The 24,284-nt window shown below is 37.1% G+C and overlaps 1 protein-coding gene across 5 annotated transcripts in view; it reads left to right on the top strand.

Annotated features, from left to right (window-relative positions):
• NUBPL (NUBP iron-sulfur cluster assembly factor, mitochondrial) overlaps positions 1-24,284 on the top strand; it is a 159,233-nt gene that overhangs the window by 46,581 nt on the left and 88,368 nt on the right. For all 5 annotated transcript variants that reach the window (XR_008747379.1, XM_055805094.1, XM_055805122.1 and 2 more), the window contains exons 7-8: positions 7,066-7,159; positions 19,247-19,332. Coding sequence is in view for 4 of the 5 variants with exons in the window: in XM_055805094.1 (XP_055661069.1) it covers positions 7,066-7,159; positions 19,247-19,332 (180 nt within the window). In the remaining variant the exon portion in view is untranslated. The remainder of the gene's footprint in view (positions 1-7,065; positions 7,160-19,246; positions 19,333-24,284) is intronic.

Below are 24,284 nucleotides of genomic sequence, written 5' to 3'. Positions count from 1 at the left end.
AGTCTTAAACTGTATATCATCTTTTTATATCATTACAGAAATATAGGCTAAAATGCATATGGGGAATGGACTTAATAAGCTTCTCCCTCTTGATGTTAGTTGCCAACACTAGTAATAGTTCCTTCTGTTATTATTCTAGGGAAAAGCTGAATCAGACAGCATGTATAAATTCTATGACCTTAATTTGGGTCCTGATAATACTGCCTTAAAAATGTGTTGTTGGCTTGGGATTTGATAGCTAAACAGTGCTTTTGCTTTTGTGTATTAATAGGAGAAGCTCAAAGAAAATTTGTGGTTTAGATGATGTGCTTAACAGAGCTGCATCAACCTGGTGATTAGTTTAATTGGATGATGTGATGCTAGCCCACTTTCTTCTGTTATCTTTACTTTTATATTACTTTGGTGCTTAATTTTGTTGCTGAAAGACATAGGAATAGAAATGTGCCTTGTACTGTTTCTTTTTCAGATGTCATTATTCCACAGCTGAACTACAGACAGTTCTGTATCACAGAACAAGAGAAAAAATACAGTGTATTTCTGAAGAAAAGTTTCTGCAAATTATGTAGTACAGAATGTTTGTGGATCAAGGGTAGAGAGCAGCAGGTAAACAATCAGTCTGAAGACTGACTGCATAATAGAAGTTTGCTTCTCAAACTGTCATCTTTTGGAGAATAAGTCCTCTGAATCCCTGTGAAGGGGGAATCTTGGCTCACAAAAATGCTTTGTAGTGACAACTTGAAGCTAGTGGAAGAGTCTTTTATACCTGGTAGTGCTCATACTGTCTCCATCAGTTGGGTTGGGAATACACATAATTATTCCTTTTCAGTCATCCCTGGAGACTGTCCCCAGACTCTTGTGGACATGCCACGTTGCCTCACAGCTGTGTGCCATCTTTGCTTCAGGCTGATGTGATGTTGACTGGGCTTTCTGAAGGCGAGTAGGAGCCTGGTGTGAGTGCCTTTCCTCATGAAACCATCTCTTGAAACACCCTGTAGAGAATAGCCTCTTTATTGTCGTCTTCTGGGAGTAGTTTAGTTTTGTAGGTTATATGAATGAAGGTGGTAGAAACTTCAGGCTACTAAACTTGCCTTCAGTTCTTAACATTATTAAAAGCCATCAGGGAGGAAGTAGCCAGTTTCTGTTTTGGTTGAATTGAATGGGACTCTGGCTTTTTTCCTAGGCATTTATTTCTGAAAGTTACTCTTAGTCTTTATTGAGAAAGAATAAGAGAATTTCCTTCTCTTTATGGAAATCTTTGGAACGAACTGTTCTTATGCTTCACTTCAACTGTGGCAGAACAGACTGCTCAGAAATACCTTAGAGGGAGTTTGAACTGTTGCGATGCATCTGTTTTTCACGGTGTTAGATTGCAAGGCTTTTGAGATCGGTTAAGCATCAGAGGACAAGTCAAAGGGGCAGCCGTCTTTGTTCAGAAAGTGTCAAGTTGTATTAAGCACTATGGAATATCCTGCTATGGTTTAGGTAGTTATTTTACTACCAGAGGGAAAGTTTCTGTAGGGACTAAAAATGTTCTGGTTTACGTCTGGGGAATGTCTCCTTTCTTTATGAAAATATTTGTGAAAATAAATAAAAATGTCTAGTTTCATTATACTGTTCCTAAATTAGCTCTTTTCTCATATCATGAAACTACTTATTTGTTCCCGATGTCTATGTATGTTTAAACAATCTTCTAAGTAATTTTTCCAGGAAATATTTTTAAATACCTGTTTTATCTTGCATCAACAGATCTGAGTATATGTGAATGGTTATATACATATATGTACTCTTTTGTTTTGTTCAGCTGTTTGCCTGTTTTAAATCATTTATTTACACAAAATAGTAGTTAGGAGGAGGGGGATCTGGCAGGAATAGACCTTAAGCTGTCTGCAATGTAGCTCTTGGTACTTTTCTGATACTGGTATTCAGAATTCGGCTGGCTGCTGCCAAGTCTGCACCTGCAGTGCTGCTTGATTGAAACTCTGCATGTATTCGTCTTAATAAGAATAAATAAAGAATGTCTTCTGTTAGTTACCAAACACCAGGATTACTTCAAAACGACAAGGAGAAATCCCTCTTCAATGCTAATATTTTGTCATGTCTGCCTCATGCACACAGGATGCTTAGGCTTCATTCCTCAGCAGAAACGCCGTCTATATCTCTATGCTCTACCTCAGGTTTAACTTGCTGTTTGGAACCCTTACTCAAAATGCATATCTGGTATTTTGATTATGAATTGTCACATAAACAGAGTGATTGATCTAAACTAATTTACATAGAAGCCTTTGTGGTGTTTGTGAGCAAGGGAAAATACACAGAAGCACGTGGCACTTAATTACATTGCTTAACAATAAATGTCAAGTTAAACCTTTTTAAAAAAGATGAATGCTGTACTTAAGGAAAGTGCAATTACATATCTGTGGTTTGAAATGTTTTGTACACTGTATATGTTAGAGGGCCAAAGTTCTGTGCATGCAAAGGTGCTGACAGATTTCAGATGCTACAAGGCAGGCTTTAGTAACTGCTGTCCGCTTATTGCTTGCAGAGGGAACTAATTTACTGTAATGTGCTGTTAATCTGAGCTCATTTACTTGTATGCAGCCGCATTTGCATACAGACACACTTCTCAGAACTGATTGAGAACATGAGGGCTAATGGTCCTGATTTGGTAGATTGTTGCATATAAACAGGATTTGCATTCAAATTGGTGTGTTATATCACAGCCTGATTATACGTTCCATTTTAATAATGTTGAGCGAATGGCAATAGTAGATTTCAGAAAGCCACTCCTCTGATTATATGTTCCAGATCTAAATTTAATTAGAAATGTCTTTACCCCCTTTGCTGAAATTTAGTAACAGACATGTAATTTCTTCTCCCATCAAACAATGTATACACTTCTCTAACAAATTGTTATACTTTCCAAATCACATTCAATAATTTAATAAAAAGACTGTCATACTGCTTCTGTATTCCTTAGGGAGAGTAATGGAGAAGCAACGGAACTCCACAGTGTTCATCTATTTCTTGCAGAATAGAAAAGAATAAGAGGAAGTGTATAGAGAGAAATAAGACAAGGTGCAGAGTTCCCCAGCCTAAGTCTGAGCAAATCCATATGTCTAGAGGACACTGCTCAGTACTGGGCAAAACCACTAGCTCAGTTCTTTTCAGTGTTTATAGCTATGCTATTATGGTGCAGCTCTCTATTCTCATCCTGAATTACAAACGAAAAAGAAGAGAATAAAATTGTGAGGATAACTATCTGACTACATCCAAAATTAAAACTAAGGTTAGCTCTAAGAGGAGCAGTTTCCCAGTCTAATTTGCCATCTGACTTCCACCAGTTCATCACCCCAGCAGTGGCATAACTCAGAGAGGTGTGTGTGGAGAGTAGTTCTCGCATACATTCAACACTTGCACACCTAGACAGCTTTACTGTTGCCTTTTCTGAATGGGTGTGACAAAAGCCTGTCTTCCTCCTACTCCTCTGCACAGCAGCAACACATTCTCTCCATTACTGCTGGGATGTTAGAGCTTCTCCATTTCTCTGTGCTAAGATTTGTAGGTATTATAATGGAGCACGAGTCATTTGATAAAAGACCGATAATTTCTTTTTTTTTTTCAATCCATGAATTTGAAGAAAATATATGAAATATCATGGTTTCGGTACCATGAATTAAAGCTTTATAATTTAATTGTGCTGTGGCTTAACAGGGTTTTTTTTCCTGTTGCCTAGCAATAAGTTTTACCATGAGATTCACCATGTGCTTAAGATTCCATTATTAACTTCTGCTTTCAGAGGTTTAAAACTTTAATAAAAATTATTACTCATAGGACAACTCAGAAAGTTCATGTTGGAATTTCTTTTTGTTGTTACAGGGTCACTTACTAAGTAACCTGGAGGCAGAAAACTCTGGTGCCCTCCGATTTCTGTACCTATTTCCTATATGTAATAAATTTTGGAAGTAACTTCTCAAGCAAAAATTTTTTTGTGTGTTTGTGAAGCAGTAAACTATTTATAGAAGTGTTCTTTTACTTTAAAGATTCCACATGAAGATGTTTTTACCAAGGCATCTACCTCTGCTTAGACAAGTGCAGCGACTACTTTGTGCTTCCTCACAAAGCCGAATGCCTAGGAAAGGGTTTGAGCACTGGTGTTCGAGGTCTTCCCACATAGTAGTGAAATAAGTCTAGATGTTTTCTTTGGGAAAATGTAATGCTTGCTAGGTAGGAGGATCACATGGAGCTTGATGAAGGAGACTAGTGTTTGAAGAGGTTGGAGGAGCAGAACCTCTGGTAAGAGTGAAAAGAAAAGCTATAGGACAGGCCCAGAAAGTTACCTTGTTCTATACGAGGTGCTAGCTTCAAGTTAGGGACAGCAAATATATGCAAAACCAGACAACTTTTATCTGTGGGGAAAAAAAATCCTGTGGTGGTTGTTCTTGGTTTTTTGGTTTTTTTTTTTAATTACAGTTACCTCTGATCAGGGTGGGATTTGGACTCTATAAGGCAGTGCTGTACCTAAAAACTACTTGAATTTGAGCTCACGGAGAAAAGGGCTGAAAAACACTTAATATCCAAGTGTTTTTTAAGAATCAGATGTTTGTGGCCAACAAAGTTATTGGAAACTGTCAGAATGGTAGTAGTGCTGTGCCAATCATAGATGTATTTCTGAGCTGCCTCTTGCTGCAAAGCAGAAAGCAAAACCCCCAAACATTCGTAGTTTCTGTAGAGGGATTTAAGGAGGGAGACTATGATTAGTGTACTTGTAAATTTGGACTTAACAAAAGGTGCCAGAATCAGCCTTTAGGAAGGGGTGGGGGGGTGGGGTGGGTGGGGGAGATACTTAGAGTTAATACTTTTTAAAAAGTACAACTGTCTATAACTTAACATTTCAAAATGATTGTGATTATTATGAAACGTTTGGTTTTGCATATTGAGATTTATGCACTGAACTATTTATAAAGGATCTGTGTGTTTAGTTGTGAATCTTTAAGGAACTTTACTCATGTTGTAAACTACTACTTTTGAACATCTGTATAATTTCAGTTTGTCACCTTTATAACAGTTAATTTTTAATTAAGAAGCATAGAAATTTAAAGTTTGCTTTCAAGTGGGCAAAGTAATTTTCACTGGAAAAGGAGGCGTTCATCAGCACTGGCATTTATCTTGCTTTATAACTAAGCAAGATTAAGAAAAACAAAAGTAGAAACCAGTTGGGTTTTTTTGGTCTTCTGGATTAACTGGCTTCTTTGTCCCGTGTTTATGTTTCAATACTTATATTTTTGTAACTTTTCTCTGGGGTTATATAGTCTCAATATGATTACAAATGCTAATTACTTTTAGAAAATTGCTAGGCATATGTCATTTTTGTTGACAAAGTACAGATAGTATAAAATAGGCCTATATAATATAGACCAGCATTAAATGTGAATAAGTACAAGTGCAGTGCTTGCTGTGGTTAACGAAGTAGCATTTCCTGTTCAGCTGGACTGTCTTAAGCACCATCTAGCACTCCTGCAGCCTTTGTATAGAAAATGAGGAAAGGGGAGTGTACCAGTCAGTGCCTAATTTAGATGTCTGAAGTTAGAATTTGCAGCTAACCTTCCCCATCCCCCTTCTCCCTTAAGTGCTCTGAAATTTTCTGTCTTCATCAGCCTGTCTTGAAAAATTCCATTTCTCACTGGAGTGGTACATTGTGTTAGTGGTCTGAATTTCACATCGCTTGTGCTTTCCCAGAAGATCATCATCCATACAAGAACTGAATGAAAATGAATGAGTGTTCCCCTGCCAGGGTGCAATAGTCCAGGACAATAACTCAGGGACCAGCAAAATGCCAGTTGTTTTTGCTGTTAAAATTACACTGAGGGAATGTGTAAAATAAAAAGAGAACGTAAAATCTTGCTCTTGTTTGGCATTTTCCTGTGTTAAAGCAGCTCATACTATTGAATCTTAGATACGTTGCATGAATGAGAAACGTACTGTGTAACTGCATTATGTCTGTGGAGAGAAAAGTGAGGGGGAGACATTTGTGGTCTTTAATGTAGTTAGGATTTCTAAAGCTTCTGTACAGCAGAGATAAAAGACCTTGCACATGGCTGCTGGGTAGTACGAGTGCACTGGTACTAACCTGCACCACGTCAGAATTGAATTGAGGATCTCCTGAAGCTTGGTTAAACTGTTGGGAAATGTTTAGGTGAAGCATGGCTTGGCTTTACATTACATAGAGTAGGCCTAGGACTATTTCTGTTCTCATGAAAAGAACATTTATTGCAGTACACAGTGCTCTGGAGGGAGTTATTTGGCTCTCCTGGAAATCTCTTCTGGTAAAGAACATAAATAATCACAGCATTCTCATATTTGAGCCTAGTATCTTTAATGGTCACTCTTATTTGATGCCTAGCAACCAGTAAACTTTGTTTATTGTGTGATGTCTAAGGTATGTTGTAAGCTTGTGTAATCATTCCTGGTAATTTTCATTTACAAATCTGTTGGGGTTTTTGGGTTTTTTTTGTTTGTTTTCTCCCAACAGCAGTTCTTTTCCTAGAAAAAAATCAGTACCGATAGCTCTAACTTTGCAAGAAGAAACCAGAAAAGGTTACTGAAGATTTATATGTAGTTTCAAAGTGATAAGAAGCAAGCAAAATTGTTTCAAATTAATGGAAACAATTCTGAAGCCATGTCTGTTGCACAAACCCTGGAATTTGAGCCCGAATTTTACCTGACTTTTGCTTCTAACCTGTGATTAAGCAGGGCAAAGTAAAAGTCTTAAATTGAATTGCTGCTTTTTTTTGAGAATTAATTCAATAAGCATTGTGCTCATAAAGTTAATAATAAAGTTGCACTCACAGTTTTGAGTGATCAGCAAAGATTGCACCTCTTAGAAAAATAATGTCGTGATCCTGTACTGAAAGCGTGACTAAAAGGGCGTATCAGTATCATTCTTTCGAGGTGTCCTTGGTTCACTTGCTTTATGTTACAGGAAACAAAGGACTGCAATAAAACACAAAGTGCCTTAAATAAAAACACCTCAAACCTCCAACATACATTCTAATTGTTGTCTTCTAGGTTGACTGGGGTCAACTGGACTATTTAGTAATTGACATGCCACCTGGGACTGGAGATGTACAGCTGTCGGTCTCACAGAATATTCCAATTGCAGGTAGGTGCATTGCTTGGCCATTTTAGAGATTTGAAGTTGGTTAAGTTCAGTAGCTTTTGAAAAATCTTGTTTTAACATGCTGGTCAAAAATTCTTTTAATTGTCTTTCTAAGGCACTAAGAAACTGTTCTGTCAGTCATGTGGTGATAAAAAACACTGTCAGTGGCTTTTAACATGTTAGCGTTTTGATTGTGTTACTTTCTTTTAAGCTAAGTTTTGAAAAGATTGAGAAGTCAAGTGTAGCAGTACTTGAAGAAAAGGCAGTCATGCCAAAACCTGGTAGGGTTGGTAGTAGAAAATATTTTCTTTGTCTGTATGTACTGCATAGTAAAGCCAATACTTTAAAATAATTTGTCTTTGTGCTTGCTTTTTAATTAGAAGCTTGACAACACTGTTAATGCACAACATTTATTCAGATAACATATGCAGCACTGTAATACACTAATGCATTCTTTTTCCTCTCGTGTTACAAATTTAACTTTTGATAGTGGATTTGAACTTCGACAAATCAGTCCTGAGGTATTCAGGCAGCCCTCTAATCTCGTTCGTTTCAGTGGGAGTTAGAAATACTGCTTCTGAAAGAATGCTGAGCATCTCATGAGATCTGATAGACAGTGATGGTTTATTACCTGCCTGACATACTTCAACAGAAGCAGCTGTCAATAGCCAACACAATCGATGTTAGGGACTCAGTGGTAAAAGAGACAAAGCAATACTTATGGTTCCAGGCGTAATTTAATAATTGCAGTGGCTTTTCACCAGGAGGATAGTGTAGCACTGGAACATCTTACCCAAAGAGCCCATGGGATCTCTGTCCTTGGCAGTTGTCCTGATAGTACTAAAGAATGCCTTAGCTGACCCTGTCTAGTGTTGTCAGGAGATGACCTCCAGAGACCTTTTCCAACAACCAGAAAGTTTGTGATTCTGAGTTATTAAGGAATCAGTGGGACTGCTTGCTCCACTTTTTGGTGGTATCATAAATAAATGGATGCAAACCCCAAATGGTAGCATCTTTTACTGCTCCTATTCTTTTCTGAGTGCAGACTGGCTCACGCGTGCCAGCAAGCCCTGGTTCCCTCCAACACTCCTTTCTCTCTGCAGTTTGGTGGCAGTAACATACTGAAGTGAAGCAACTAAAGATTAAACTTGTCCAAGTATTTCACTTGCATGTAGAACTCTTACCAGGCTGCCTTATAAGTTTAGTGAGTAAAGAATTGTGCATCTCTAAAACTTTATAGACTAGGATAAAAGATTAGCTACAGGTACAGGTAGAAGGACTGGTGGCGTTGTAGACATGCCCATACATCAAGGCAGTAGAGCTAACAGATTTTGGGACATATCTCCTAGTTTCACAGCAAAATGATCACTGCTGTTACAGCACAGTGAAGTCTACAGGAATGAAAGGAGACCTTTAACAATCAGGCAGCAGCTTGTGTCTTCTCCTTAACACAGTCATATCTCAGCTGCAATTATACATGATAACTACAGTTACTCATATCTACAAGTCAAAAATTTTGAGAAATAGTTAAATTTAGTGTTAAGGCTGCGTGGTGATATCTCATGATCTTCCATGATGTCAGGTTCAGAAAAACTTAAATCTTTTGACATACAAAACTCAAATGTTAAAGCACATGCTAACTCAGCTGTAACACTCTGGTCCCAAAACTGTTAATAACCATGAGAAGTTCTCTCTGGTGTGATTACATTGAGTGGTGGAAGACAGCAAATCAACAGAGTTGTGATGAAGGATTTAATGATTGGTGTGGTTTTTTGTTTTTTTTTTTTTTTTTTTTCTGTGAGTAGTAGAAGAGGAGGCTTCTAGTGCCTTAGCTTATCTGTGACCTGGAGCATGTGAAAAGCAAACCATGATTCATACCCATTTTCTTCAATATAGTGCTCAGTAGGTTGCAACTGTGAGTAGCAAAGCAGGAGGGCCTTTCACTCCCAAGGTTTTAAGCAGTGAGGTGAAGCATGACAGTGTATGGAAGCTTTTGGTAAGGTAGAACTTCACATTAAATCTTGTACGTAAGGGCGGTAAAATTATTAATTAAAGAACTGTCGCTTTATATTTGTGGATTCTGATTTTTTTGAAGTATGATGGGTATTGATAATTGCTATTAACTACAGTGCGCCTAAATACCCTAATTTAAAATGGAAAAGGTTGTTATGCTCTTGATCTTCAAGGGATTATTGTGCCCTTTCCCCACAGAATTCTACATTGTCTTCAGAAGTGTGAGTGGTTGTGTTGTTGGTGCGCTGAGCCCTCTGGGACAGAGAGGTGATGGAGGAAAGTGGTTTAATCCTGTATTTCTTTCAAGCTTTGAAGGTCTGTGGAAGGTAGCACGATCTTGCTAACTGGTGTACTACATGAGTAGATGGAAGCCTTAATTTGTGGTTTTTTTTCATAATACCTACATCTTTGTGGAATGTAATAGAAGTTAACAAAAGCAAAACAAGTTAAAAAAAGCTGGATTTTCTTGCTGAAGTCAGCAATGTCCTCATTCTTGTGTAGGTGTAACAAAGCGAAGAATTAAGAGGAAATAATTTTAATTCAGTATTTTCATTAGTTTTCCATATGATTGTCAGAAACCTGTGGTTTTCATACCTGTTGAATCAGTTTTGGGGCAACTCAAAGTAGACAAGATGCTGATTTAAAAAAGAAAAGGAAAACAGGTTTAAAACAACAATAAGCAATGCAGATTTTCTTGATATGCTGTAAAAGTGGGTAAATTCTTGCCCATATCTTTCTCTAAACTCTTCACTGTGGCTTTCTGGCGTTTTTTAATTTTAATTTGTAGAAATATGCGCTTTTACAGCTTCCTGACTGAAGGCAGCATTTTGATTTGAATTCTGAAATGACTTTATATTGTTACCATAGTTGCTCAGTTAATCTTTTACTTTGTCAATCCTAACTTCATAAAATTAGGAATGATAGAACCACTTTACATTTGTCTTTCCCATTAGCTCATTTTGTTGAGCGTGTTGAGGTCAGCTCTTTCAGTTTTAAAAAAGCAAGTGTATTGTGCTTTTGATGAAGACCAGCTCAGCAGACAAGGAGTGATAAGATTTGTAGTTCCCTGTGTTTTTACTGGCTCAATGAATTTTAGTGATTTATAAAGAATTTTCTCTATTGTATATTGTGGGTATTTTTCATTCTCATTGGAAGGGCTTTTTTTTTTTTTGCGTTACAGCTTGAACTGTGCTTTCTTCTTTTACTCTTGTTACTCAGTTTCTGTCCCTTTGACAGTCCCTGGCCTTGTTTAGCATGCTTTTATTTTCTTCGGTCCTGTTTCTTTCAAGAGTATGGAAGATAGTGTTACAGATATCAACGATGATGTCTTTGAAGCAGTCTACAGATTTCTGCTGGTTTTGTGGGCTCCATCTTCATTTGCAATTCATGTTTCTAAGCTGTGTGTTGTCTTCCTTTTTTTTTTTTTTTTTTTTTTTTTGTACAGAAAGTATTTTGTGTTGTACCATTCTGTTCCCTCTCCAGTTTTCTTGTTCTTTCTTTATTGTTTGAAGATGTCTTGGACAGTCACGGTGTTAGTAGCATAATTTCTGTCTTTTTACTCAGAGACAGCATATATATCTTAGTTAAGTACATTTAGAAGTGCATTATCTAGTTTGCATGAAAGTTGTACTTTGATTTGCATGCATGCATATGTGAGATACAGTAATTGCATTACGGTTTCTTCATTATTTATCTGTGGCTTCCTAAGGATAGACAGTGTAGAAAATTTTTATTCTGTCTCTGAACAAGTTTACAAAACCTGCACGCACATTTTGCCAGCCACTCACAGATTTTCCTGAATGTGAGAAAGAACAGTGATAAATGTGTTTTGTCGGGGGTGGGTTTGCCCAGATGGGGCATGAAAAACTGTAGACTGTAGTGTTGCAACATCTGACAATGAGAGGGACTGATAGGATGTGTGAAATGGTATTGGATTTTAATTTTAGAAGACTTACACACCCACCCCCCACCCCCAATCACAGGTAACATAACTTTCTTGAGTCAAAAAGATATCAGAGCAATACCTAATGTGTAAAAGCAAACACCACAATATGTCTTACAATTCTTACTGTCATTGAAGAGAATATCAGCCTTACACAACTTCAGCTGGAGTGACAGTTTTGCGTGGGTACTTTGTTAAATATGATGAAAAGGAAACTACTGTAACTTTCTGGTTTTATTTTATAATTCTTAGTCACTTTACAAGGACATGCATCTTATTTAGCATATTGTTCTTTAATCTGTAACTTTTCTCATGTTGCATTCATTCTTCAACAAAGTAGTAGATAAGAAATGATATGAAAACTTGAAAATGTGATGTGTATTTCTGCTCAACCACTACTTCTTTCTCCAGATGCAAGTCTGCTTTCCAAATAGAAATCCAGGGTCAGTCTAGACAAAAAATCTGTGTCTTTATGGTCTGTTGTTACTTAATTATATGTAGTTCTACTTCTTTACTTCTGCTTTGTCCTTCTGTTTCAACTTGTGCATGAGATGTCCAGAAGTGGGTTCTTTGTCATGTATTGAACATGCATGCTTGGGAAGGTTTGAAGCATCCTTACACGTTTTCTAGCTTTTAAAACACAAGGGGTTTCTAATGACATTATGATGTTTAGTATAAAGATATAGCATAAACCAATGATATTATGAAGAAATAAGGCTTGTGATTGCTTTGCATTATCTAGCTGCTAAATTGAGAAATGTAAGTGTGTGCATTTGTTTGATTATTTAGATAAAGGAGCAGTAAACAAAATTAATAAATAATATTGGATATGGGGAGTTAGCTGCCCTGAAGACTGAGAGAGAAGTTTATCATACTGTCTCTTTAGAGTGCAGTCTGTGTGGGCAGCAGCAAGGGCATCTCAGTTCAAGAGGCAACCCCAGAGGCTTGCACACGTGTTTCTTACTTGTGGAGAAGTTGCATTGTGGGGGCTGACCAGTAAATAAATTTGGCTGTCTACTGCCCTTTCTTTATTAATGTGTAAGTGGAGTTTGTGTTAGCGAAGTGTTACAGCTTGACAGCCCTGGGACTGACACTCTGTCTCAATTGACAAAACTGACTCCAGGTTAATACTACAATTGTTTCATCTGCTAAACTTTGTCATACCGCTCTTTGCTTTGGATATTGAGATGCCATGGCAGTGAAAACCATTAGAAATATACACTTGTCCAGTGGGAAGTGAACTGAGACAACTAAATAATTTCACATCTTACTGAACAATCTTATAATAATTACAGTAGTGAGCACTAGACTAAACTGTGTTTGTAAAGGAGACCTAGAGGTAAAAGGTTTAGTGTTTTATTTCAGTGGTGTTGATTTTCCCACCTTTTGGAAGTAATACAGGGAGTTTTTGTTACTTCAAATAAAAATTTGTAAAGAATCATAATTAATAGGGTTTCTTTTGATGGCAGTGCTTTGATGGTTAGGTTTAAATAAAAACAAAAGGTGTATTTCTGTCTTTACTGGTTAAGCATTAAAAGTCTTACTTCTATTTAGATACATGTATTGAAGGGGAAGGAGTAGAGAGATGCCACTAACTTGAAGACACTTGGCATTTTAAAATTCTGAATGAAATGTGACATACCAAACTGGTGAACCAAACTATTTACTCATATTTATATGAGTGTCACACAGAGCAGGGTTAGCCTTGTACGCAACTGTTTTACAGCAGCGTGTGGGATTTAGGAGAACTGGATCCTGCCTCAACATATAATCATGTGCAAGAACAGGAAGTTTCAGGTGATGAGTAGACTGTTCAGAAACGAGCATTAAAACCAGCACTAATAGGATTTCAAATAAGCTTTTTAAAAAGTAAATACTGTCAATGTTTTATAAAACTGTGCATGAATTAGGGTGAAAAAGAATTGTGATTTCTAAGATATAGGTGTCTTTTAAAATTAACCGAAATTGCAAGCTGAGTAGGTATGGTGCTGTTCTCTTGTCTTTTCTGAAGAGAAATGATCAAAAAACCCCATGCTGCAATACAAGTTGTGTGTAGCATATAGTGTAAGATTAGAGAGGTACATGTATTCTGTCATTGCTCTTTGTGTAAGTGTCTGTTTGCCCTTTGTTGAATCTCTCTTACTTTGAGGCAAATCACAGGTGCAAGGCATCTGGTCTTCTTTCGTTTAGTTTAACAACAATCCACAAGGTTTTTCTCAGTTTCTGAGCTTGCTTTCTCCTTTTGTGGAGGAGGTATATAGTTAGTTTCTACAGTAAATTTCTGAAGGTATTTTATGTAAGCCATCTGGGTAATAGTAAAATTTCCTTGATCTATTTTTGAATGGCAAATATTTTTAATACCAGATTATTATGTAGATTTACTCTTTCTTTAACGTTGTATTTTGACATTTTAAAAAAATACAGGATAGGAGATGCACATAGGTTTAGGCTAGATTGACAAACAGAAACAACTTGGTCACACTGGTGGAAATTTAAAAATAGTTCTTTGTATTCATCCAAATATAATTTGTATGCTGAATTAGTTTGCTTCTGTTGTCAGAAAAAATGTAGTTGACAAATGCAAATATCATCAGGGTTATCTTAGCTTTGGACACTCCTGGTACCAGTATGAAGTGTCAGACTTGGTAGACTCTGTAAACTTAATTTAGAGACCAAAATGCTGTATCAGTTTACACATTAATACCTCACAGTGTTTAAGTATAAATTTAAATTTAACTCTTGGCTCATGGAGATTGATTTAACACACACTGTCTGCCCAAGCTGAAGCGATAGTATATTCAGTGCAAGTTCTTTAAATTTTATCATTCCTGAAAAATAGTTTCCAGCTATTGGGGGAAGAAAGTTGTGAGTTATACAGGCTTCAAAAACTGAGGTTCTCTGAGGTCTGGCAACAGTAGCTAAGTTTAAGTACTAGATTAGCTGCAATTGCCTCCTCTTTTTTAAACCAATTATTCTGAATAGGAAGAATAAATGAGCATAGTGTTCAGCTGACAATTGCAAAAGACAAGAGAAATCCATATGAATAATGGTTCTGCATTCTCTCCTTTAGTTCGTTCTTATGAAAAAATAAATGTTTAAATTCACCCTTTTACCACCCCCACCTCTGGAGGAAGAATAGTAAAAAAACAGGATGGGTTTTGGAGGTGTTGTCTTTTTTTCTATAGTAGGGTCACTCCTTCACCCAGTTCTCCTCTTTGGATTAGGACCTCTCTTTAAAAAAAAAAAAAAATCATATTCATTTGTCAAAAGAGACTGTTTGGACTTTGGTTTTGCCTGGTACAGTGCTCATAATCTGGACATGATTGGTAAATGCCCTTGAAAGCAGGAGGTAGAATGGAGTAGAGCAGAAAAATGCTACTTCAGTTAGCTAAGGAAAAGTGTAAAGTGGCAGTGTCTGTGAGAGAGTAGCTTTTTATTTTATGCCTATACTTTGCACGTAATGCTTGTTTACAGATATTGCTACATTTTTTTTCAGTGTTTTCACTCTGCTAAATAAATACTGCCTCATAAATTGCATTATTGTGACATACATATTCAATTCGCTGTGACCAAACCCAAACATTTTAACACAGTTGTCTTTGCACACCTTTCTCCATGTCATCTAGTGTGAAATGGATATTACAATACTTAACTGATCAGTTAGATGAGGGCAGTTTAACTTCAGGGTGACAGCTTTATCCAGCTTGTGATATTCCTCTCCTCGTTGGTTTCGCTGACAGTTCCTCTTGCCAGGAGGAAGAAGCTTGCTCTAAGATTTATGTCCTCTTGTCATGTGTGCAAGGTGGTAGTGTCCCAGTGTCTAATTACCACTAGTTCGTGGGCAGAAAAGGATGTGTGGGTATTAGAAACATACATTGTCTGAGCAGTTGATTAAAGACTCTTCCAAGAAGGTGGTAGTGAGCAGGCTGGAGGTGTGACACCCAGGATCTGGCTATTGGGACAGTTCTGAGCTATATGATGAGTCTCAAGTAAGGATCCCTTAAGAGTAGATCACACTAGTGGTTCTTTTAAGTTACTAGTTGTAATGAAATGTCACACACAGAACCTAAAGGAACTTCTTTACAAGGTTTATCGAAGGAGGTGCACAGTTTCTTAATGTTGATGTATCTGTAATCATTGCTAGCTGAAATTCTAGGAAAGACAGAAGGCTTTCATTCTTCCACTATATTCTGCATCTTCAAGTGCAAACTGTATCTGCAATTGCAGGTACATTTTATCTATGAAATAACAAATTTAGCAGAAGATGAGAGGGACTATGAAGAGATCCACAGTGCAGATTCAGATTCACCAGGGTATTTATAACTTGAAAGTCTTGCATAGGAGTTTGAAGTTGCAGTGGAAAAGGCAGCAAAAGGTGTAAAAGTGCATGAGTGGTGTGGTCAGATCCGGCCATCCACAGCTGCACTAAGGCCTGGATGTGGTTCCTTGCAAGAGTGTTCATTGCCTGTCAGTCAGCAGATGCAATTACAGAAAAACGCAGTATATCTTTCTGTCTCTGTCCTCCAGAACTCTATTTGTCGGTCTTTCTGGTCAGTTACACTCCATGTTTTGAGGTGGCGTTATTTGCTAAGTTAGTAAGAAGTGTCAAGGTGATATAAGACACAGGCTAATACTTGTGTGTGGAGGGATCCTTATTCATCTGTTCAGGTAGCCTGTGTTTCTGAAGTCTGTGTTTAAAGGCATTGGAGGGAATAAAGAATATGTTAGAGTGATCCTTTTCATCCTAAGGTAGACCTTCTGAACTGCTGCTTATCAGCTGCTTTTTAGACCTGCCTGTTTTTGCTTGGGTACAAATTGGCTGTAGCTAAGGCTTGGAGAGGTTCTACCTTATGCCTTGTAACCCAGAGCATCTAATGCAAACCTTAATGATGTAGTGAATATAGGTGGTATTTTCTATACAGAGAAATTGTAAGCTGTTTCATTGCTTGTAATTTCCTGAAAAACAGTCCAGCAGAAAGGTGAGTACCAGTGTGCTGTGTAGGCACACTTTTCTTTTATGGAGGATTAGGGACCTGGGGTTAAAAAATAAAGGCAAACATCAGTGTTACAGGCTTCTGCTAGTTCTGTCTCTCTATATTATGCATGCTAAGGATTAAAGATACAGTTAGCATAGTTTTTACTAATGCAACATGCATCAGCTTTGAAATACGGTGAAGTTACAAAAGTAAATGGAATGCATGAGTAAGTAGGTATGTCAGTTAAACCTAAATGTGCTCAACTTAGATATCCTTAGTATGCTCAAGGCACAGAAATTACTCCTCTGCACGCAACTGCAAACATAGTATTTGTAGTATGTTTTAATGTGCAGTGTGATAGCATTATGTTTTCCGCAGTTTCTCTGTTCAATTTGTCAGCCTTAGTGTGCCTCGTTCAGACAGAGGCTTGTGTAAACATGGCACGTATTGCTTCAAGAGACGTACTGTGTACATGAATGCAGTCATATTTCATTACTTTAATGATCAAAATAACTCTCTGTTGTTTGATACTCCTGTTAACCATGTAGAGCCAAGATAGCAAAGGAAGTGTGGGCTGTGTTCTTTCTTGCTCATTTGAATCATTTTCTGAATTAAACATATGCAAACTTATTCGGGGAGGGGAGCACCAAGAAAAGTCTCATTTTGTATAGTTGGTTGCTAGTGAAGGAAATAATGCTGCTAATAATTTGAATTCTTGAACTTCAGGTTGGGTTTGCTGGACTAGCAGTTGTACCAGAGAAAGAGAAAAGATACTTATTTTAAAGGGTGTTGGTATAAGTCAGCGCAAGCTGGCTGTGAATAAATTTTGTCTGTAATCCAGCTCAGAATGAAAAGGAAAGCAGGAGAGAGACACCTATTACACCCTCAGCAGCAGCTTCTTGAGCATGCCGGCTTTCATTCTGTGGAATAAGCCATGCAAGTTGTCCGCAAGCATAACTTTAACTTGTGTATTTCCAAAGTTTCTTGTGTAGGAAGTTGGTGTTTGTGGGAGCCTGAACCCTGCAATGTACCATTGGGTCTTTTTGGCATTTTAACTTTTTCCCCTTGGATGTGAATTTGTTAGTCAAAAATCTCTCAAATAAGCTGCTTGTGGTTCTGGTGGATGTTTTCATTGTGGGTAGTCTCTGTCCTTCATGCCGTGCCAGTTATGGACTCTTAAAAAAACTAATAATGGACCAGGAAATGTAGACTTCAGTTTTGTTGACTATATATTAGCTTCTACCTGAAGATCCAGGGAATGCTGAGCAAGCATCTTCAGAGTATGATAAGAAGTGTGAAACAGCTAACATGAGTGTGTATACGTAAGTCACAAATTTTCAATTTTATTTGAAATGAAAGCAGTAATAAGCATTTTGTCCAAGTATTGAAAGATCTTTGTTTTACAAATATGCAGAAAACTCGAGGACATTGAGTGTAAATTACTTGTGGACTGTGCTTTAGGGAAGGGCATTTGTTTTGTGGAATTAGCCCTGCATTTCCATGTCAGCTGTAAAGTGTAACCCTACACTTGGTGAGACAAGGGGCTAAGGTGACTTGGATGTAACTGGAAGGTTTCCCCATTGTGCTTTGTGATGCCATTGGAAACAGGTTGGCTTGGGAAAAGCAGCAAATTATTCAGATGCCAGCGTTTTAGTGAACAATAGGGAAATTGCTTTTGCTTAGTACATTACATATGCTGTTCAGTTTTTGGACTTGTGTCTAATATTGTGTAAGGCAGAGACTGGCAGCTTTTCAGGAACGAGGTGCCAGATTGTATTTTTCTTTCACAAATCAGAGGTTAAGACACTGGTTGAAAACATTCAGACAGGCTCTCAGGCAGTGTTTGGAAACGGCTGGCTTGCAGGCAGGATGCCACCCGGCAGCCGATGGATGGCATGGGGCTGGTGCTGAGGGGCAGGGCGCCCTGTCCCAGTGCTGCCAGAGCTGGAAGTGCTCTCAGGATGCCAAGGCTCCTGGTGCTCTGGCCCTTGCCAGCAATGCCAGTGTTGTTTGCCATGTACGCCAAGGGTGGGGAACTGCAGGCCCAGTAGGAAACTGTCCTGTGCATCTAAAATGGTTGTAATTGCTGTTCGTGTGGAGTTTGGCATATATTTGTTGTGCGAGGTTGGCTTAACATGGCTCTGCAGAGGTACTTTCATAACAGCTACTTTGGAGGCTGCTGGATGGTCACTGTGAAACCAGAGCTAATCAACTGACCCCGAATATCCTCTTTTACACTGCATTTTTCTAAAATAGGGAGAAGTGTGAGCAGATTCTTCATGCAAGTTTTGAAGAAATATTAAAATCCCTGAGCCTATACAGAAAGATGCGTTTGTGAAGTGATACGGAATATTATGATACCTGTATTGGTTTTGCAGGCTGTATTAATTAAGAAGTAGTATAAAATAGTATAGTATAGTAAGCTGTAGGCTTACTTTAGAATCTAACCTTTGACAAAGAGCTCTAGCTGGTTTACATGCTTAATAACTCTTGGGAGCACTAATTAGCAGGTAACCTGGAGCCATGTCTGAACAATGAGCAGTACTACACATCATTCAAACCCCATGCAAGCGTGCATGAGTTGGCCTCTCATTTTGTGGTATCGCTCACACAAATGCGCCGGTGTTCTGTCTAGTGTAACACACTTCAAGACTGTGCCTGTCAACGCTTCTGTCAGGAAATGTAGCAGGTTCAGAAAGCAACAGTCTGATTACTGGCAGCTGCTTCTTGGTTTTAGGACAAGGCGTATTTGTTAAATCAAAAGCTTTCAGATGTAATTATGGCATGGGGCAGTTCCTGCATGGATGTTTCCAGAGTACCATCTCTGCAACCTGTCAGCATGTGGACCATGTTGTCTTCTATCCATGGTAGTATGACAGCTAGATCAGTTTTCTCGTTTAGCAAATATGAATGGTTTCTACACAGAAAAACTTGGGATGAAACTGTCTAAATTATTTCTATCACTTATTATCATACCTCAGTGATTATGGTCATTGCATTATAAAAAAAAAAACTTAGCATACTTTAATTTCTTAACTTAAAAAACCCCAAACATGCATGACTCCTTTGAATGTAGTAGTATGTACTAAATAGTCAAAATATATAACAGTATAGTTAATAATACACGTTTTAATGGTATTTCATATTTCATTTTCCCAGGAGCTGTCATCATCTCCACTCCACAAGACGTGGCTTTATTGGATGCACGCAAAGGAGCTGATATGTTTAGAAAAGTCCAAGTACCTGTAAGTATCTACGTTAAAAATACCAGTAGACTTTTTTCCTAAAATGTAAGAGAAATTCCATGTACTGCAATAGATGAACAAACCATTTGGGAATCACTTGAATTTCAATAATTCTTGGTTTAAAAAAAAAAAAAGGATTAGACTCCATCTTTATATCTGTATCAAGAGCTTGCTTTAACAGGGAAGGGAAGGCATTTTCTCAGGCTGAGGTCATAACAGAACTTGATTTCTTTTAAATCTATTTGTTTCATCAACTGGAATGGGTCAGACTGCCAAACAGTGTGTCTTAGAAAGTAATGTGTGGTTTCCAATTGTACTGTCTTACTATATCTTCATTATGTGTCCTCTTCAGCAGTGTCTGTGTTGGAACTTAAAATCTAAAATGTATTGAAATGTGGAAAAAATCATGTATTGGTACATTTTAAGAAGAAAATTTTAAGTTTTTGGGGAGATAGAGATGCACATAATTTGCCATTTGAAGGGCTTTGTGACTATCACAAGTAGAAGGATGTCTATATTGCCTTGTTTTTCATGAGGCTTATAGCTTATATGGTAGCTTGCTTGTTTGGGAAATGGAAAATTTAAAAATATCTGCAATATTCATATGGATTGGGAGAAAATATTAAACAGGGTGACATCTTTGACTCGATTTTTCTGTGTGTGCTACAAGTTGCTAAGTAACAGAATGTTATACTCTGGAGTATGTTTGTGAAGAGATTAATTTTTTATTTGAAATATGCAGTTGATGAGAAAATATAAACTGAAATGCTTCCTAATTTAAATGGCTTTTCTTTACTGTTTACTGTACTTTAAAAAAAACCACATTTTTTCTTGCTTACCAGTGTGAAGGTACTTCTACTTTTTATTGAGAAAGGAAATTTCTTTGATAGCACTAGCTTTTTTAATCTAAAAAAATTTAACAGAAACCTTGAAGTGACTGCTTTCCCTTTTTGTTTTAATTTACAGAATAGCTTAACCAAAGAAATAACAGTGATAAATTCCTTATTGTTATTCCTTGAGGATATTTGCACCAAAAAGAAAGTACAGTAGCATTTATAATTTGCTACTGGAAGAAAAACAAATATATATATATATAACAGAATAATAACATATGGCATGTTTTGGTTTTATTTTATGTTTGGGTTTGCTAAAATTATGCAAAATTATTTTCTTCAAATAAAACCATGTTCGAGGTAGTACTTTACTGAATTTTCTTTTTTATTTAATCTGAAATTACCAAGATTTCTTTCAAGTCTGTTTTGTTCAATGTTGTTTGAAGGGAACGGCTTCTAAAAAAATCTAGCTAGCATAGGCGTGACTGCTGTTGATTTGCCTAGTGGTAGATAAGATATTAAATATGATCTGTTTTGATTCATTGGAATTTTCAGATCTTTCTAAACCAAAGGAAAAGTCACGGTGAAGATGTTGCACCAGATGCTGAGTTTGAGTGCACGTGAACCAGTCATCAGGGCTTACCTTTTTTGTGGTGCTGCTTCATGTTATTCTAACCTTGTATATACGTCAGTACAGACGCATCATTCGCGTCAGTGTAAAGCAGCTCTTGCCCATGTGTTCCATTTCTAAGTGTCACCTAAATCTGAGGATCTACAGAAAGTTTACTTAGGTAACTTCTGATGGACTGCTTCAAACCTGAGGGTTACAACAAAGATGTGCAGTCCGTAGGACTGTGCTAAAATTGCGTATGCTGATTACATAATTGACTGATCTTTAAAATCTTTAATCTCGTCTTTAAAAAATCACTTGCAAAGAGTCTTTTCAAAAAAGCAGAGAGTCTGTAGGTTGCTGAGTTCCGAGTCTTTGGATATGCTTGCTTATTTTGTGAACTGAGGTCTCTCCCTTGTACATACAGGCATACATACACCACTTTGCCCTTGCTTCCACAGTCATTAGTTACCAAAGGCTCCAATGACATATGTAGTATTACAACAGTAAAGTCACAGTTGTTAACATTGTTTTGTCCTTTACTGCATTGAAATTAGAGTGACTGAAGGAACTAATGAAGAGCTGGCAATGAGAGTCAGTGTTAGAATTAGGATTACAATGCGAAAGTTGTATTTTCAGTCTTAGAACATAGTCATTAGGAGTGCTATCGTGCAGTGGAGCACAGCTGGTAAGGAAGGAGTTTGCAAAGTGATGCTGACTCTTATCACAACAAGTTTCAAGATTATCACACGTTACGTGAGTTTGGCCATCGTTTTTATGCATTCCAGAGGCTTGCTCTGGGCAGGTGACAAAAAAAAAATAAGTTAATAACTTTGAGTATTTAGGAAAAAATTGCCTATTTTCACCTGCTGAAATTGAGTTCGGTTCAGTATAGTTATCTTATCAATCATATCCCTGAAAGAAAAAGATTTTTAGTTAAATCTGCAACTTTTTTGGTAGTTCCCTTGAATTGGAAGGTTATGTTGTGGATTTCACAGGTTTCAAAAAACAGCTTATATAAACTCAGCTATATATTTCCTTCTAAAATGTACTAAAATTGTTTATTTAGCTGTGTATTTACTGGTATTTCTGTAGTGTCCAGAGTACCTAGCCAAGATTATGGCTTCATATTTGTAGCAGACATTAGAGTAAAAAAAATTGCTTGTTACAAGACAAAAGGTAGGAAGACAGAAATATTACTGTGCATGTTTACTTAAAGACTAAAATGTCAAGTGACTAATGGGTGTTTACATAGGAAGTTGATGGCAGACTGCATAACTGTAACGCTGATCACTTCAGTCCCCATCAGGCTGGAGCTGCCCCTCAGTGCCATCCGTCCTTTAGTACAGTGAATGACTTAAGTAGGTTTCTAAGGAATTGTCTCCTTGTGTAAAGACAGAGGGCTTTTGTTTTCTTACTGTATTTTCTTTAACTTGGAAGGTAGTATTATTTGCATTTCAGCATGATTTGTTTTGTAACCAAAAGGTTAATTGCACATAAGAAATATGTAAACATTCAGAAACAGTAGATGTGCAGATAATTTATAATGAAAGGTTTCTTAGTTTCTTGTTACTTCTTGATAGATATCTCTTCACTATTTAAAATAACAATTTGACTAAATGAAATTCAGTTCTGTGCATTATAACTCTCCTCTCCTCTGCTACCAGAGGTTAGCTCCTGTATTGCAGTACATCTCATCACACCGGTTTTCATGTCATTACTGAGCCAAGTTTGCAGAGGAATGTACGGGAGAGAAGCTCACTAAGGACTAGAATAGGATTCACACGTGCTTACAGGATAGTTTGTGGAAAGAGTAACAACTGAAGCTGTTCCAGATCTAGTATTTGAGCTGGGAAATGAGAGTTGTTACTGACTTCATTCTCAAGACCTATTATTTTGTCTGTAGATTTAAACCCTGAAGGTCATAGTGAACTCTCTTACTTCTGTAAATATATCTGCAGAAATATGCATGTTAAAAATATACTTCAGCACTAAAGTTGTGTATGTTTGCACAGATTCTATCTGTATTAAGTAGTGTGTTTGTAATTGGCAACTTAATAGTAAAAAAAAGTCTTCATATTCCAGAAGAATAATTTATGTATTGATATATATGTATTACTTATTGGCTGACAGATAGGAACAACACTGAAAAAATAAAAATGATTGTTTAATTCTGAAGTGTCATTTAGTTTTAGTAAGATTTGGTGGAAGTGAAAACAAAAAAGGACAGTGAATAAGACATGTAGAGTTGATACAGCATTGGGGCTACAGCTGTATCTCGGCATTTGCATTAACTGGCAGAAGGACTTAGTTACTAGTTTATGAAAGAATTAACAAAACAGCTGTACTAGTTCTTAACTTCTCACAAAACAATAGTGGACTACAAAACTTTGATTGTGAATTTGCTGAATCAAATGTATGACGACTGTAAGGAGAACAGAAGGTTCAAACCCCAAGACACCTGAAGATGAATTAATTCAGTTAATGTATAAATGTCACGTTCTCTTTTTTTTCCTGTGCTGCAGAAAATAGCTTCCCTGTATCCTAGGTAAAATACTCTTTTGTCAAATAATACTCTTTCCAGTGTTCTCCAGTTCACAGCACCAGAGAAAAAGGAGAACACGATGAATGCCTACTCAGAGGACATCGGTAGAAGACTGTGGCTGTAACAGCCCTTTTTTTACCATCCTTGCACAACATACCCTTGGACATGTAGTATTTCATGTCTCTCTTAGTTTAAAAACTAGATGAGAAAATTACCTGTAATGATGCGCCAGTAAATAGAAACTTGTTCCTCTTGCTTCTCTGGCAGTTCCTGGGAGAGAGCAGAAAATGGGTAAAATTTATGATTTTAAATTGAAAGTAGGTAATCTGTTTTGTTACTGTTTCTTAGAATGTTCCTTGCTTTAAACCCTCTGGAAGTTTTACATAAGTAAATGGTACAGAAAAAACCCCAGATGATCATCTTTTGATTATTTTTAGGTTATATCTAAGGAATTTTTATGGAGATACTGTAAATAACATGCTTTTTTAAATTTTGGTGCCAAAAGTTGTACATACACTGTCATTTAATTAGTATTTGTTTGTTTGCATTGAACACTGGTATGTTCTTTCAGATAGGCTTCATTAGCATAGTGAATTTGTTACTGCTCTAATAGCTAGGCCAGCTAGTTCAAGCACAAAACTAGAATGCTCAGGGATATTTAAAAGTAAAAAATACTACAAAATTAATAACAGCTTTTTGTACTTGAAATATATATTAATATTTTAAAAAGATGACTATGGTGTGTGTGACATACCTAGATAACATATAAATCTTCAAGTGGGATGTTGTAATATTGAACCTCTTAAAGCAGGTCTTCTGTTGATTAGCAGATGTTAGAAACTTTACCCTGTGGTGGTTGAATGCTGTTTTCATCACTTCTGAGACATTCTGCTGTGCCTCAGTGAACAGTTTTGTTTACTAGGTGAATAAAATGAGATCAATGCTATCATTAGCATTATGGTAC

This window comes from Falco peregrinus, chromosome 1 (assembly GCF_023634155.1).
Source record: "Falco peregrinus isolate bFalPer1 chromosome 1, bFalPer1.pri, whole genome shotgun sequence".
NCBI lineage: Eukaryota > Metazoa > Chordata > Aves > Falconiformes > Falconidae > Falco > Falco peregrinus.
Note: the sequence above shows the minus strand (reverse complement) of the source record. Positions and strands in the feature narration are given on the sequence as shown.